At 46.1% G+C, this 17,457-nt stretch overlaps 1 protein-coding gene across 1 annotated transcript in view; it reads left to right on the top strand.

Annotated features, from left to right (window-relative positions):
* Positions 1-17,457, top strand: part of COP1 (COP1 E3 ubiquitin ligase) — a 693,430-nt gene that overhangs the window by 55,088 nt on the left and 620,885 nt on the right. The window contains exons 7-8 of the mRNA XM_069231565.1: positions 14,638-14,697; positions 16,597-16,673. Of these exons, the coding sequence (XP_069087666.1) occupies positions 14,638-14,697; positions 16,597-16,673 (137 nt within the window). The remainder of the gene's footprint in view (positions 1-14,637; positions 14,698-16,596; positions 16,674-17,457) is intronic.

Below are 17,457 nucleotides of genomic sequence, written 5' to 3' on the forward strand. Positions count from 1 at the left end.
GTGCCCTATCTCCTTTAGTGTTCAATCTGTATATTGAGCCCTTTGCCAGAAAGATTAGGCAGAATTCTGTAATATCTCCTTTTTGCTGTAAGGGATGGAAGAGAAAGGTCGCCCTATATATGGACGATCTTTTGGTGTACACCTCTGACCCATCAACAGCTCTCCCTGCAGTATTGGACATTGCAGAGAATTTTGGCCAAATTTTCAGATATTATTTTAATGCCGGGAAAACTGAGATAATGGCTTGGAATCAGAAGAGGGACCACTGGCAGCAAAAAAGTGAAATGAGATATCTAAGTATAACGATTTTACAGGACATTGAACAGATCTCCATGGTGAATTAAAAAAAGAACTTCTGGGAGAATACGGCAAATTAATGTAAAGGTGAATACTTCTTCCCTTGACAATATTGGGAAGACTCAGTCTGGTAAAAATGGTAATCCTGCCCAAGCTGAACTTTTTATATAACTCTATCCCACTGCAAATGAATAAAATGTATCTAGATTAATTTCATCAAGCTATAAATTAATTTGTATGGGCTTATAAAGGTCCCAGGATTTCATGGGAAAAGTTGCACAGAAGGAGAAAGAAGGGGGGCCTGACTCTCCCGGATCTATAGTATTATGCATGAGCATTCCAACTTAAAAATTCTAGGATGCTCTTCACCTCCCCAGACTATCAGCGATCGGAGGCATGTTTAAGGATATGGTAGTTACCGTAAAAGGGACAGGAAATAATTTCTTATACAAATTTGGAGATCCCAAATTTTTCAAAAAGGTAAAATTGAAAGTACTACAAGATCTGGCAAATGTTTGCTATAAGTTAAGACATGCAGTGAAGGGTGATTATTACAGACAGCGCGCCCCCATTTTGGAATCTTCAGGCACCCTGAGTGTTTTGATGATGTATTAGCTGTGCCGATTAATAATGCAGGTATAGATTATTGGGGGGAGCTCTATTGGGATGTATCCCTACTTTGTTGGGAAGAGCTAACTGAAGTAACTGGGGGGGGGGGGGGGGAGAATCTATCCAGGTTGTAGTACAACCAGCTGAAATGTTGGTCACAGGGTATTCATGTGAATCTGGGCTCAATCAGTCATCTGGAAGATAAATTACTTAGAGAATCCTCTAGCTCTAAGAAGGTGTCGGTCTGGTACTGGAAAATCTTAGGTGTATTGGATGGTGACTTTAAGTTTGCAGAAGCTCTTTGGGGAGAAAGCATGCCTTGGGAGCAGTTAAGAGTGATGGCAAGTATCAATGCGTACTTTGTTTAATGTAGTGAAACCTGCTTCATTAAGTTTAAATTGTCTCTTTTCCATACGTGGAGCCTATCTGTCCCCATACAAGCTTTTCGAAAATTATGAAAGGGCCAGTGGTTAAGTGCCCTAAATGTGGGATGCAGAGTGCAACAGACATTCATATGTTCATGGAATGGCCAGCAGTTTATCCTTTCTGGGAAAGTGTGCAAAACGGTTTCAAGTATATTGAGTCGAGACATTATGGTAAGCCTTCCTCTGATTATTTGTGGGCTATTTGAGGAATCTGGAGAGAGGAGTAGAGATGTGAAGAACTTGCTCTTCTACTCTATACTGCTGGCCGGAAGGGAAGTTTGCCAGAAATGGGTGGTTAGAGCCCCCCCCCCCCCTTCCCCTCCTCCCCTCCATGCAAGGGTAGGTCGCTCCCCCTGCCACTGCAGCTCCTCCAGATCCTCCAGGTTCCTGAGACCTACCTCGCAGTAATTACCCCCCACCTCCCAGCCTCTCACCCTGCCCCGCGCTACTCACCCTCTCTCCTGCTTCTTTTCTTCCTCTCTGTTCTTCTTCCTCGCTCCTCTTCTGTAATCTTCTTCTGTACTCTTCTTTTCCCCGTCTTCTCTCGTCATCTGTGTGCTTCTCAGCCTCTCCTGTCGCCTCTCTTCCTCTTCAGCTTCTTCTGTGGTCTTCTGCCTTCTGTTCTTCGTCTTCTGTAGCTTCTTCTGTATCTTCTTCTGTATCTTCTTCTGTGTTCTTCTGTGTTCTTCTGTGTTCTTCTGTGTTCTTCTGTGTTCTTCTGTGTTCTTCTGTGTTCTTCTGTGTTCTTCTGTGTTCTTCTGTGTTCTTCTGTGTTCTTCTGTGTTCTTCTGTGTTCCTCTGTTCTTCTGTTCTTCTACTTTCTTCGTCCTCCGTCTTCTGTTCTTCCCGCGCCTGCTCATGTCTCATCTCCCTCCCTCACTCGCCTCCCCCTCTCTATCACCCCTATCTACCCCGTTCGCTACCTGCCTCCCTCACTCCTCCTATCTACCAATCTACCTATCTCTCTATCTCACTATCTATCTCCCTCACTCACCACCTCCTCCTATCTACCTATTTCTCTATCTCTCTATCTCACTATCTATCTCCCTCACTCACCACCTCCTCCTATCTACCTATTTCTCTATCTCTCCACCTATTTCTCTCTCTCCCCCCCTTCCCGCCACCCCCTCTGTTACCTATCTTCATATCCTCTCATTCTACCTCTCACCCACCTCTACAACCCCCCCTCCCCTATCTTCCCAACCCTACTCCTATCTCTCTCCCTAAACTCCTAAACTTCCTAACACTCACCCCCCTCCACCCTTAAACCCCCCTCCCCAGCTCTTCTCACTCTACCTGTCCCCCCCTCCCTCCCGCTTTCCCGCCGCGACCTCCTGCACGCCCCCAGCTCCCATTCGCCCCCAGCTGACCCCTCCCCCCCCCCCTCCTCCCTCTTATGGCGGCCACTGCGCGACAGTGGTAGCGACCCTTGACCCAAGGGTAGGTCGCTCCCGCTGCAGCTCCTCCAGCTCCTCCAGGTTCCTGAGACCTACCTGGCAGTAAGTACCCCCCACCTCCGAGCCCCTCGCCCTGCCCCGCGCTACTCACCCTCTCTCCTGCTCCTGCTTCTTTTCTTCCTCTCTGTTCTTCCTCCTCTTCTGTAATCTTCTTCTGTACTCTTCTTTTCCCGTCTTCTCTCTTCATCTGTGTGCTTCTCAGCCTCTCCTGTCGCCTCTCTTCCTCTTCAGCTTCTTCTGTGGTCTTCTGCCTTCTGTTCTTCTGTGTTCTTCTGTGTTCTTCTGTGTTCTTCTGTGTTCTTCTGTGTTCTTCTGTGTTCTTCTGTGTTCTTCTGTGTTCTTCTGTGTTCTTCTGTGTTCTTCTGCTTTCTTCGTCCTCCGTCTTCTGTTCTTCCCGCGCCTGCTCCTGTCTCATCTCCCTCCCTCACTCGCCTCCCCCTCTCTATCACCCCTATCTACCCCGTTCGCTACCTGCCTCCCTCACTCCTCCTATCTACCAATCTTCCTATCTGTCTATCTCACTATCTATCTCCCTCACTCACCACCACATCCTCCTATCTACCTATTTCTCTCTCTCTCCACCTATTTCTCTATCTCTCCCCCCCTTCCCGCCACCCCCTCTGTTACCTATCTTCATATCCTCTCACTCTACCTCTCACCCTCACCCACCTCTACAACCCCACTCCCCTATCTTCCCAACCCTACTCCTATCTCTCTCCTCAAACTCCTAAACTTCCTAACACTCACCCCCCCCTCCACGCTTAAACCCCCCTTCCCCAGCTCTTCTCACTCTACCTGTCCCCCCCTCCCTCCTGCTTTCCCGCCGCGACCTCCTGCACGCCCCCAGCTCCCATTCGCCCCCAGCTGACCCCTCCCCCCCTCCTCCCTCTTATGGCGGCCGCTGCGTGACTGCGCAGTGGGCGCGCCAGAGGCAAGCCCGTCTGCGCCCGGCCCGTGCCCAGCGCCACGACCCCTGGTCCCCAGCTCTCCCAAACCCCGCTGCTCCGCTACGACCCCACCACCCTCCACGCCCTCAACCCAGGGCGCTCCAACACCTGCTTCCAAGCTCACCCCAAACGCACCCATGGACCCTTCGCCTGCAACTCCTGCAAACGCATCTTCCACCACGCAACTACCACGACCACCAGCCCACGCACCATCAACCACCTCAAGTGCATCCTGGTCAACACTCGATCTGTCCACAAGCACGCCGTTGAACTCTGGGACCTCCTGGACTCCACAGCACCGGACGTCGCCTTCATCACGGAGACCTGGATGAACGCCTCTTCGGCCCCAGACATCGCCACTGCCATCCCCGAAGGCTACAAGATTTCCAGAAAAGACCGCACCAACCAAGTAGGAGGAGGTATCGCCATCGTCTTCAAAGACTCCATCAGCAACACCACCTCCACCGAAGACACCCCTCTCGCCGCTGAACATCTGCATTTTCAGATTCGCACCGACCCCAGGACCCCACCCTCAGAGGATCCCTCGTCTACCGTCCCCCCGGACCGCGCGCCCCTTTCAGCGACTCCATCGCCGACTTCGTCTCCCCGCACGCCCTCGCCTCGCCGGACTACATCCTCCTAGGCGACCTCAACTTCCATCTAGAACAAAACAACGACCCCAACACCACCGCCCTGCTCGCCAACCTCGCCAACCTTGGCCTCAAGCAACTGGTGAACACCGCCACCCACATCGCCGGACACACGCTTGACCCTATCTTCTCCGCCAGCAAACACGTCTTCTTCAGCCACACCTCCGCTCTTCACTGGACCGACCACAGCTGTGTCCATTTCACATTCCGACACGAGACCCGCCACCTCCGCACTCAACCCATCCCTCGTCAACAGTGGAACAAAATCCCCGAAGAGCAACTCTTCTCCGCACTCGCCATCAACCAACCTACCCTCACCACCGACCCCAACGACACAGCCCTCAGCCTCTCGAACTGGATCTCCAACTGCGCAGACAACCTTGCTCCCCTCAGACGCACGCATCAACAGGCCATCACCAAAAAACCTCTCTGGTTTTCTGACACCCTCAAAGAATCGAAGAAAACATGTCGCGCCCTCGAGAAGGCCTGGCGCAAGGACCACACCGCCGACAACATGACCGCCCTCAAAAACGCAACCAGCGAACACCACCACCTGATCCGCGCAGCCAAAAGGAACTTTTTCACCGACAGACTGGACAAAAACAGCCACAGCAGCAGAGAACTTTTCAGCATCGTCAAAGAGTTCTCCAACCCCAACGGCAACGCCGTCACAAGACTTGTGCAACTCCCTCGCCACCTTCTTCCATCGCAAGATCAGCGACCTCCACAACAGCTTCGGACACCAGACCCAACCAAGCATCACCAAACCCACCCCCCCGGCCATCACCCTCAACGACTGGACCCACATCAACACTAAAGAAACCAAAACCACCATGAACTCTATCCACTCCGGCGCCCCATCGGACCCCTGCCCTCACTTCATCTTCAATAAAGCTGACGACATCATCGCCCGCACCTCCAGGCCGTCATCAACGCATCTTTTTCTTCTGCTACCTTCCCCGAAAGCTAGAAACACGCCGAAGTCAACGCCCTACTAAAGAAACCTACGGCTGACCCTAGCGACCTGAAAAACTTCCGCCCCATCTCGCTCCTCCCCTTCCCTGCCAAGGTAATAGAGAAGACCGTCAACAAACAGCTTACCACCTTCCTGGAAGACAACAACCTGCTCGACCCTTCACAAACCAGATTCCGAACCAACCACAGCACTGAAACCGCCCTCATCTCAGTCACAGACGACATCAGAACCCTGATGGACAACGGTGAAACAGTCGCCCTCATCCTCCTCGACCTCTCGGCTGCCTTCGACACCGTCTGTCACCGCACCCTAATAACCCGCCTCTGCTCCACCGGGATCCAAGGCCAGGCCCTGGACTGGATTGCCTCCTTCCTATCAAACCGATCTCAAAGAGTTTACCTCCCACCGTTTCGCTCAGACCCCACCGAGATCATCTGTGGCGTACCTCAAGGCTCATCGCTCAGCCCGACACTCTTTATTGTCTACATGAGCCCCCTCGCCGACATCGTACGCAAGCACAACATCATCATCACCTCCTACGCCGACGACACCCAACTTATACTCTCCGTCACCAAGGACCCCGCCAGCGCCAAGACCAACCTACAAGAGGGCATGAAGGACGTCGCAGATTGGATGAGTCTCAGCCGCCTAAAGTTGAACTCTGACAAAACGGAAGTCCTCATCCTCGGCAACACCCCGTCCGCTTGGGACAACTCCTGGTGGCCAACGGCCCTCGGCACCGCCCCGACCCCCTCAGAACACGCCCGCAACCTCGGCTTCATCTTGGACCCTCTTCTCACCATGACCAAGCAAGTCAACGCCGTGTCCTCCGCCTGCTTCCTCACCCTCCGCATGCTCCGCAAGATCTTCCGCTGGATCCCTGCCGACACTAGAAAAACCGTGACCCACGCCCTCGTCACCAGCCGCCTGGACTACGGCAACACCCTCTATGCTGGGACCACCGCCAAACTCCAAAAACGCCTGCAACGTATTCAAAACGCCTCGGCCCGCCTCATCCTCGACCTACCCCGCAACAGCCACATCTCCGCACACCTGAGACACCTGCATTGGCTCCCAGTCAGCAAAAGGATCACCTTCCGACTTCTCACCCACGCACACAAAGCCCTCCACAACAAGGGACCGGAATACCTCAACCGTCGACTCAGCTTCTACGCCCCCACCCGTCTCCTCCGTTCCTCTGGCCTCGCGCTCGCTGCCGTCCCTCACATCCGCCGCTCCACGGTGGGTGGGAGGTCCTTCTCCTTCCTGGCAGCCAAGACCTGGAACACCCTCCCCACCAGCCTCAGGACCACCCAGGTCCACTCCGCATTCCGGAGACTCCTCAAAACCTGGCTTTTCGAGCAGCAGTTGCCCCCCCCTCCCCTTCCCCCTAGCGCCTTGAGACCCGCACGGGTGAGTAGCGCTCTTTATAAATGTTAATGATTTGATTTGATTTGATGCATACTGATTTGCTCAATGCTCTTTTCCACATTTCAGAAATGGATATGGTTGTGGGAGTTTCCAAAAAGAAAAATTGTGGTCACTATTGGTGAAGTGGAAGGGGATACCAGGGGTACATGTAGGAACTAGGCTTGGGTGTTACATGCAGTCCAATGATTACACACCATTCTACACTCCAGCTGTGGCGGCTATCTAGACCCGCCTAAGAGGGCTATGTGAGAGAGAGACTCTGCCTCCCCGGCATTGCTTACCTCCGCATCTGAGAGGGTGAGAAAGGTTGAGGCACGGAGATTGCTTGGAGTCTGAGGTGAACGAGGAAAAAAATATATAACGTTTGCCATTCCTGAACAAATCTGCATGAAACTTTCTAGTTAAAAAAAAAAGATTTCCAGTGTTTGGTTTCACATTCCGTGTTTCATGCAGATCAATCAAGTTCAGCTCAAAAAAAGGCAGCTCAAAAAAGTGACCTTTCCCATTTTAATTCCCATAGGATTCTTTGCTCTTCAATACAGAAACAAAACTCAGAATTCTATTCTATCTAGCTTTGCATGAAGCTAAAACTTTACCAAAGGAAGTGCCTTTGCTTCTTTTGGTGTAAATCTGTTCAGTAACTTTCAGGGAATTAATGTTTGAAAAAACAGTTTTGGTGGACTTAAAAGGGTTACATGTTAAATAAATATGTAAACTGGTAATCATTTAATGAAAGCAGACATGAGGGGGCAAGGGGAGCTTCCCCTAACTTCCTTGCTTATGTGGAGGACTTGGTTGGAGGACTCAGAAGTCTTCCAACCCACAGAAAACTTCATGGGCCTGTACATTATCTTTTTTTTGGGTCCACAGATTCGGAACCTGCCCTGTGGAGCCCAAAAAAGACCAACATAAGTCCATGAGCGAGACATGCAAACCATAACTTGCACACCAAATGCAATATTTATGACCTCACATTATTGATACCAATATGTAAGAACACAGAAGAACTCGACATAATTAACAATACATACTCAAACCATAAATATTACTTTCATAGTCCTTTTTTTTTTTTTTTTATAGGCTTGAGGGTACATTATATTTAATTCCATCTTTACGGTCATTTAGGAAATTTGTAGTTGCACTTGTCAGTTCAAAGGTGGGGTTATGAGCATTGCATTTGCTGTACAAATTAGGTCTTAAATGTCTGTTGTGCTAATTATTGATTATGGTCACACCTGCAGCTTTGAATTCCAGTAGTTTTTCAGTTTTAATTAGCAGCCATAGCTCTGCTTTTTTTCTTGGTGAATGTCTACATTTTTTAAAATCTATGTTTAAATGTTATAACCAAATCTAACCATGACTTCACTTCAATCTTATTAGCTCTTTATTGTTCAGGAAACACCAAACCGATCAATCCCTGACATTTGTCAGTTACTGTGTTAAACGTGATAATTTAAAACCCCCACCAGATGGCCTTTTTAGGTTGAGGAGCAAGCGCTCTGACCTGTTATAAGTCTTGTGGACTTTTAACCACGCCCCTCGCACGCCCATCACTATCTCTCGTTCGTGGGCTTGCCTTTCAAAAATTCTTTGTTATTGGTAAATGCTTTACATTTGTCCCTCCTTGGGCAGTTTGGTTACCGCCTTGGACACCAACCCTGTTAAATGGATAATTGCACTTTTGCCAATACGTTTGACTGTGAGCGAATTTCTTTTTCTTTTTGTCTCTCTCCTTGGCACTCATGCTCATGGCAGCCGTGGCACTTTGAAACTGCTCGCTTATGTCAACTGTTCTACTTTTCATTTTCAATTTATCTGACAAGAATAGTCCAGTTTGGAATTTACGAGGCTAATAGCTTTAACTCGAGCAAACGCGAGACCCATTGCATTACAAATGCTGTTTAATATGCCATCCACTAGAGTGTATTGAGCATGGTGAAAGCATGAGTTATAGAGTGCAGTTGGTGAGTTACAGGGCTTTTTCAGTTTTCTGTTTACTGAACCAAAAGTACCTTTCATTATGTTTTCCCTTGAATTGCATTTTTTTATAATGTACCCACCTACATCTGCAGTGTGCTCATTCTGTGCTGTGCATGACCTTCTGACAGGACCTGTGCCCAACTCTTTTCGGCTAGCCCAGTGAAGTTCACAGGGCCTGCCCAACCTTGCACTGGGTTTAATTTGCTAACAGTCTGCCACATTCTATGCAGATTTATCAAATAGCATCATTGTTATTAATGAATGACACTGTTGTTGCATCTCATTTATCTTTGCCACCCAAATAGATTTTCTCAAAAATTGATATAACCTACAGAACGCTGTACGTCTGCCAAATTTCGTTTGGATTCAGCATAAGATGCCACATTTATTAGCAAATGAGCATTTTTATTGACCTCAGTACATTTAAATCTTCCTGCAGATGTTCCGACATGAATTTACGGAAACCAAGAGTAGTCTAAACATTTAAGTCTCTGACAAACCAGTGGGCAGGTATATTAAACGGTACCCCCTCTCTACCCTTTTGGTCATCATGAAACCTTAAATATCTGCACTGGATGTAACTTGCTAACCTCCTTCCGCATTTGATGCAGATTCATCAAAAAGTACAATCGTATAAGCAATGTGAATGTTCATTTTATTCACTTCTCCTTTAATTTCTTTCTCCTTTGTCGGATTTCCTCAGAATGTGACATGCCAAAAGAACATAAATCTTTCTAAACTTCTACCACGTTTTGTGCTGATTCATCATAAGGTGCCAATGTTTTTAGCCAAGGAACACTTTTGTGCCCCCTGTGACTTCTGTATTGCCTTCTGTCAGGTACATCATGTCAGTAGATCATTAACTTGTAGAAAATCTTCATCACTGAATCAAGGAGTGTAGGAAGCTGGCTCTTAATATGATATATCAAAATGAGATATATTGTACAAAGTGTTCAGAGATTCCCCTACTATTGGATGGGGGCGTGCTCTAGCAATCCCAAGATGCTCTTTTAGGGGGTAGTGTGGTCGAGCAGCCTTAGGCTTATCAGAGAGAAGTGTTGGACATCTGCAAATATGCACACAGTCAATAAATGAGACATGACTCAAGAAGGAGATCCACACCAATTTACAAAAATAACAAATATCCTTATATATGTTTAGGCACCAGAATCAATACGATCAGATAAGTACGTTTTGCAAGAAAAATCTTTACAGTTCTGAAAAGTTGACACAATGCAATTTTTGGAAGCTGCTATGTTACCCTATGGAGGAAAAACAAATACAGCAAACAGTTACGTGCAATGACTTACGGGTCCAGTCTCCTGGACTTAAAGTAAGTACTGGGCAAGGGTTAGGACCACATCAACAGGTCACACCAGGCGGCAATGGGGTGGGTGGCCGGGTGCAGAGGTGTAGTACGGCATCGGGTGCCCAGGGTTAATCAATGGGGATCTGTCAGGTTGAAAAGAGGCTGCAGGTTTGGACAAGGAGTCCAGTTGAGAAGAACCAACGGGTGGGTTCAAGTCATGAGGCTCGGGGACAGAGGGACACCTTCGGTCCACTTCTCCATGGGCCAGGGGCGACAGGTGCTGAGGTGTCCTGAGATGTTGAGTTTTCTCCATTGGGAGCACTGCGGTTGATGGGGGGCCTGTGGGCAGACGCTGCTGGCGGCATCAGGGAGTCCATAGTGGGCAAGACCAAGGAGGGCTTTGTATCTGGAGTGCTGGGGGACCCCGTTGGCACCATTGGCCCGCTTCAGCTCATGCTAGGTGGCACGGGTGAAGTGGTGCTTTTATGTGTCAAGTCAGGAGTCTTCTCAGGTCTCTCGAGGTGCCTGCAAGATGCAGGGAATCAGCTCTGCTGCTCCACAGGAGTTCCTGTGTCTTTGTTGAAGGCAGGCAGGCCTCACAGGCTTTTGGAGCCACAACAGCTTGCAAGAGGAGTTGACTTTGGTGTAAATCGGCAGGAACAGCAGACAGGCCGACAGGGCTGGGACTAAGTCAGGTGCTTGTTCCTCAGTCTTTGCAGCTCTTGGGTTTCCTTCTTCATAGGTCAGCATGAGTCTGATTTCCTGGTGCGAGGGGCTCCCCTAAATACTGAATTTATGGGTGTTTAGGGGTGTGTAGGGTAGTAGCCAATGGGCTGCTCACCCCTGGTGTCAATCTGTCCCCCTATATGACTACTTCCTGTGTGGAGTGGGCATAACCCTTTCCCAGTGTTCCTACTTCTGACAACACCTAGATGGCAGATTTCTAAATGTGATGTCCGCATCAGGTAGCTCACCTTAGGGGTGGGACTGACCTGAGGGGTGGATACACTTTCCTGAATACTAAATTTCGCGCCTGTCCTGGTCTCAAATGGGCTCTAGGGCAGTGGGGTCGGCACCTCTCCTTTGAGTGAAGCCAGATCTGCATACCAAGGGCTCCTTTGAAGCCCCCTGCCTTGGAATGCAGATTTGCAGGTCATCCTGTTGGGTGGTGTGTGTAAACACCTCTTCCAGAGTAGGCTTTGTTTTTGACTGCTAGAGAGCAAAAACTCTCATCCTAGTGGGGTCAGAATTATGTCTGTTGGTGGCAGGATGGCTAAAATGAGTCAGTCTGCACACTGGTAGTTTGTAGGTTTTCAGGGGGGACCCCTAAGGTGCCTTCTGGGTGCATGTAATTATGAATCCATCACTGGCAGCAGTGGGGGTTTATTAATGCAAGATGTTTGATACCAAACATCTCTTTTTAGTTCAAGCGTCTTGACCTGTTATTAGAATTATGGTTTTTTAACCACTCCCACCACACGCCCAGCACTTTCACTGGTCGTGGGCTTGCCTTTCAAAAATCCTTTATCATTGGGAAATGCTTTATGTTTGTCCTTCCTGGAGGAGGTTTTGTTACCGCCTTGCAGACTGACCCTGTTACATGGATAATTGTACGATTGCCGATACTATTTTTCCTTTTGTGTCTCTCCTTCGCGCTCATGGTGACCACAACGCTTTGAACTGGCTTGCTAATTTCTCAGTGAAGCCATCATGTAGCTGGGGAACTCGTATTGGCCAGTGTCCAGCACATTTCTTTAAAATGGCTCCCCTGTTCCCTCTTTATGTCTAAGAATCGACAAAGACATAGCAGGGGAATATCTGCTCTTGCAGATATGCCCTCACATGCAATATTATGCACCCTGCCCTAGTGCTGTAAGGTCTGCTGTAAGGGTGTCTTACACATACTCCTCGCAGTGTTAGGGAACAGAGCACACAGGCTGTGTCCTATGTCACATTTTCCCATTTAGCTGCACCAAGAGACACAGCCTCCAATGGCAATCTGCATGTGCTAGGTAAGGGGTCCTTGAGGGAAGCACAATTCATGTTGCAGCCCTTGAGGGCCCTCTTTGGTACCCATGCCCTAGGTACCAGTCATTTACTATGGACTTACAGGGGGCAAAGGAATTGCCTGTTGGGTAACATTTGTAAAGTATTAGGGAAAGAGAACTGGCACTGGGGACCTGTTTAGCAGAAACCCAGTGCACTTTCAGTCAAAATTGCATCATGTCCCAGGTAAAAAGTGGGGGTGACCATGTCAAAAAGCACACTTTCCTGTAAGGAGTAAAACAGGTCAGTAGATCTCTGGATAAGACCTATTACTTTTATGACTGATTTCCTATTTTTGGCTCCTGCCCTGTGTGGAGTGACCACCTTGCAACACGTTGGACCATGTTTGAGCAGATTTGGTGGATCATCACCTGGTGAAGTTGATGGTCCAATGCTGTCTAATAGCTCTAGATCCAGGGATCCTCTCAAGCCGGTGGAATGAGGGGTGTTGAATAAAGTATACAAGGATTGAAAACGCATGTACCAGCATTCTTTAGAAAGCAGCGGTTGTGGAAGACTGTCGTATTCACCTGTCAGATATTTGCGTTTGCTGATCACTAGGAGTTTGTGGAGTAGTAATGTATGATCTTTTCCAGGCAGCAAATGTGGCAGAGCTACCTATGCATTTGTTTGTCTAGGGGCCTGGTTATGAGTTCCTTGTAATATTCCTTATGCATGGGTCGGAATTACGAGGTTGAAGGTATTTAATTCATCCCGTACTTATTGGATGTGTTAAATAACTCTACCTTCATTCAAATTTGGCAGGTCAAACCTTCCTAAGTTTAGCAGGGGAAGACATTATGGTATGTACCGTGTCATTCGTATTTTGGTGCGTTAAACATCAAAATCTGCATGTTACTCCTCATGAACTCGAAATCGTTGTTATTCATCGTACCTGATAAATAACGTCCCCATGGTATCATTATTTATCATGGGCGATAAATAACAGCGTAGCTTGAAATCCGGCTCAAAGTATCTTAAAGGTGACTCTGACTGCCACATGCAACTAGAGTATGTGACTTAAGTGGAAGTACTACTTGGCATTTTCTAGATGTGAAGAGGAGCCATCTTGCAGCATTTAGACCCCTTTTTTTAAAAATGTCTCTTGGTGCACAGATACATTAATGTAGAGGGATTTCGTACTGTAATAATCAAAAACAGTGGGGGTTGAATGCAGCGCTTACTTGAGGAGATTCACTTGCTATAAAGGACTTGACTGCAGCCCTATCTGAGCATTCAGGCTTCAGTCACAATTGCATATGTAACTTCATTTCCGATGATCATTTTGATGGTTACAGTACATAATGAGAAAGCGAAGAGTGAGTGTCTTGCAAGAGGTGTGAAAGGCCTAGGAGTAGGATTTTAGTTTTTCACCCATATGATTTTGGACTGTTTTCCCTCTTCTTGAACTCAATTGACTCGTGGACTTTTCGAGAAACTTGAGCTCAACCTGCTGGTGTGTTACGTAGGTAGAGTTGGATGTCATCTCTGTATAATCTGAAGTTTGGTTTATCATAGTCATTACATGTGTTGAAAGGTGGAACTTTCTAGGCCTGTGCAGGTCATTAGGCTGTACGGACAAAGAGAGAGAGGTTTTAAAGTGTCACACTCTGTTTCCTTAGAATGAAATGATTAGAACAATTTTAGTCACGTTGGAGACCCTGGCTACCACCTGCACATTCTCTTGTCAATTAGGTATGAAGGTATGATCAGAAGAAATGGGGGCACCCGACATAAGATGCCGGAGCCAAAGTCCTGAGTCAGGAATCTTTTGTGATAGTTTGCCCTGGTCTGCACTTTTGGAATGTAGCTCTATAGCTACCTTTAGAACTAATCTACAGAATATTTCATTGCTGTAAAACTTTTAGCATGCACTTTTATTGGAGACTTACAGGTGTTTGATACAGGAGTGTTTCCACTCCGCTGATCAATTTGTAAAGTGGCTACTTTTATGTATGAAACTATAGCTCAACTATATTTGGGGTGAACATAATCTACTCTAACAAATGCAATGATCCCTTAAATTTGAGAGAGAGAAATATTGAGACTGCAAGCACACACAAGTATAGTACCTGTGAGAGCAGCTTCTGTTTTGACTTGTGATGCAGTTCAATTCACAATAGTGAATGTAAGGTAACAGGGCATTGAAAGGGAGGCAGTACAACTTATTTCACAAGAAAACATCTGGGTTGAAGTTTGAAAATAATTAAAATTTCCAGCTCTTTCACTTTTTGCTTTTGGGTGTCTTCGAACAGTTGCCCTAGACAGCACTAGAAAATACTGACAAAAGGGAACAGAATAGTATCCTGGATCACCAAGTATGTGCTATTGTTTTTGACAGATGAATGCTTGAATACATTTGTGCAAGACTAGAATTTGTACATCAGGAGGAGGGAGGGGTATTTAGAATGTATGCTTATCACCACAAAAGTATGTGGTGCACATTAATTACTACTATCTACCCTACGTGCAATAAAAAAAGCTCTAAGACTATTCTTTTCTTTCTGCAGCAGTTAGAGCAGATCCAGAAGGAACTAAGTGTCCTGGAAGAAGACATCAAGAGAGTGGAGGTAACATCTGTCTTACAGACATGTTTGTTATGTTGAGTTTAGATCTCCAGCAGCGGTTTGACCCCAATCAGGAATTAGGTTTCTTTTGCTGGTGCTGAGAATGTCTTTTTTAGTAAACTAGCAATTCATTTGTTTTCTAATTCATATGGCTTGTAGCGAGAAATTGCTATAATTATTATCTTTTATAGCGGGGCTCAACATGTTAGTTGAAGTGGGGTCAGGAATGCACATCTTAGTGATCACTTCAACCTAACACGGAGGTGGGCATGACTGAGGATATAAGGGCAGTGATGGGAATGGACATCACATTGGGTGAGCAGAACTATAGTCCACAAAAAGGCATTTCATACCCCTACTCTAACCAACCTTTACCTGTGGGACAGATCCCACATCCATGTTCAATCATACAATCTATTGACTGTTGTCCTTTTTGAAATATTTCTTAGCAGATTGTGCTTTTAAATGCTCTGAGGTCATGGAGGTACCAGGTACATCAGCTGATTGACTGTGAGAAAACACTAAATAATCCTGGAATAAGTAGGAAGCCAACTTGGTGTTAATCTTTAGCATGGGTAGCTGACAATGTGTTATTTGGTAATGGTAATTTAAATAAATATTTTTAGCAAGTATTAATCTTATATGCTATTTCCATATCAGATGTGTTAACAAATTGATTTCCACTTCTAGCTACCCCTGAAGTGTATGTTGACGATACACAGAGTCCTATGTTCCTCAGCCTCTTCATACATCAGGGCCAGGCGAGCTGAAAAAAGACACCAGTGTGTTTTTAATGGCTTGTCAGTTGCAATTATGCTATAACCAGTTCATGACAAATAAATCTTCTATAGCCCTGGAACAACGGAAGCTCTTTGGTGTCCTCCCTTTCTGTATTGAATCAATTATGTCTTTGCTCTAGATCAGTTGAACAAGAACCCATAATGTGTATTTTCTATGTTTCACATCATTTCACATAATCCTGAAATAAGTAGTCAGATAGTGCCAAAGATGATGTAACTGTCTTGATGAAAGCCCTGTAAATCTATTGCATGGGTCCAAACCTTTGTGTTCCATTATCTGATGATTTGCCCCTTGTAGAACAGTTTAGGAATCCTATCAAGTACATATCCAGGCAGCAACAATCATTACACCAAGTTCCTGTTTTATTCTGTCCATCACTCTTTGTGCATGTATTGCCTCCTTCATCTGTCTCCCCTTTTTAGGCAGCAGTAGTCATGTTTTAAAGAAATTAAAATAATATAAAATCCAAAATTACAACTATTTTTAATTCAGTAGAATGGTAGTATCTAGTATTAATTGTACCACATCTTAGGTTGAATGTTCCCACAAACGATTTTAGTGAGTTATGACATGTTTTCAACACCTGAACCTCTTCTGCATGGCTGTTGCTGAACCTCTGCAAGCACTGCAAAATTACTCTGCTGTGTACTGTAAGGAAAGTATCTATTGACAAACCATGCCCAAAGCTCAGACCATGGAGACCACAATTAAGCTACAAGAGACCTAAGACTGAGGTCAGCTTTGAGAGATGTGCGGATCATTCTAGAGTATGTTTTTGTGTGTAGAACCTTATGCAACAGTAATTACCATCTCTAACCGTGTTAAAATAAGATGTTACTTTTACCTAATTTAGTAGTATATGGCAAGTCCAAGTTTGTGTGGGTAAGATTGTCAAGAGAAGGTGCATTGAGTTCCCAACTTGGCTAAATATTGCACTACATGTTACTATATATTACGTTTTCCTACAGCACTGCTGAGTTGCATTTAAGTTAAATGCCACATTGTATTGACCAGTGAAAATATTTCTAGTAAAAAGAGAAAGTGTATTGAACATAATGCTCTGATGTACTGTCTTTTGTCTGACTAGTATCTCTCTTGCAGGAAATGACTGGTTTGTACTCGCCAGTCAGTGAGGACAGCACGGTGCCGCAGTTTGAAGCACCCTCTCCTTCACCAAGGTATGGATCCTGCAAAAATGTCTTTATTGTATTTTTATTTGTTTCAGGATAAGCAGACTGAGAGCCTGAAACATTGCACAGACTCCCACAGCACAACTGTGCATTCCCAGACATTTTTCCCTTGCTCTCTTCTGGGTGTTGTACAAAGATGGTGATGGGTCTGCAGTGGACCTTATATTTGATCTATTCAAGCTGGTGTCTGTTAAAGCAGGTTGCTTGCGCTCTGTTCAAGTACGACCTGGCCTGGCAATTCGGGCTGTATTGTTCCCATTGGAGCAGGGGCAAGACTGATTTCCACATGACTGGGTCCTAATTGAGGTGACATGGACAAAAGAATGATGGGATAAATGCTACTCTGAGTGATTGCCAGAGATTAGACTTATTGCAAGCATTCCTCCCATCACCCTTTGTGTTTTTTGGCAAAACTACCACACCATCCGTATTTCCATAAAATGTTAAAAGTTAAGATAGTAAAAGAGAGATTGTGCATGCATTAAGTAGTATCAGTGAGTTGAGGTTCAGTTAAAAAAGAGTTCATCTAAAGAAAATCTAACAATTTCATTAGATGTTTCAGGATTATACTTGTTATCTTGAGCCACATTTATTCAAATATATGCAGGTATGTATCAAAAGAAGCTTAGAGCATCGTCGAGATGCACTTTAACAGACATGACTATCTCATCTCCATATTTGCTCCAGTGCTGTTGTGGGTATGAGTGTAGGTTGGCTGATGCTCATATTCATAGGAATCTTCACATTTTTCACAGTGGAATCCTAATGATTT

The sequence above is a fragment of the Pleurodeles waltl genome, chromosome 4_2, assembly GCF_031143425.1.
Source record: "Pleurodeles waltl isolate 20211129_DDA chromosome 4_2, aPleWal1.hap1.20221129, whole genome shotgun sequence".
Lineage (NCBI taxonomy): Eukaryota > Metazoa > Chordata > Amphibia > Caudata > Salamandridae > Pleurodeles > Pleurodeles waltl.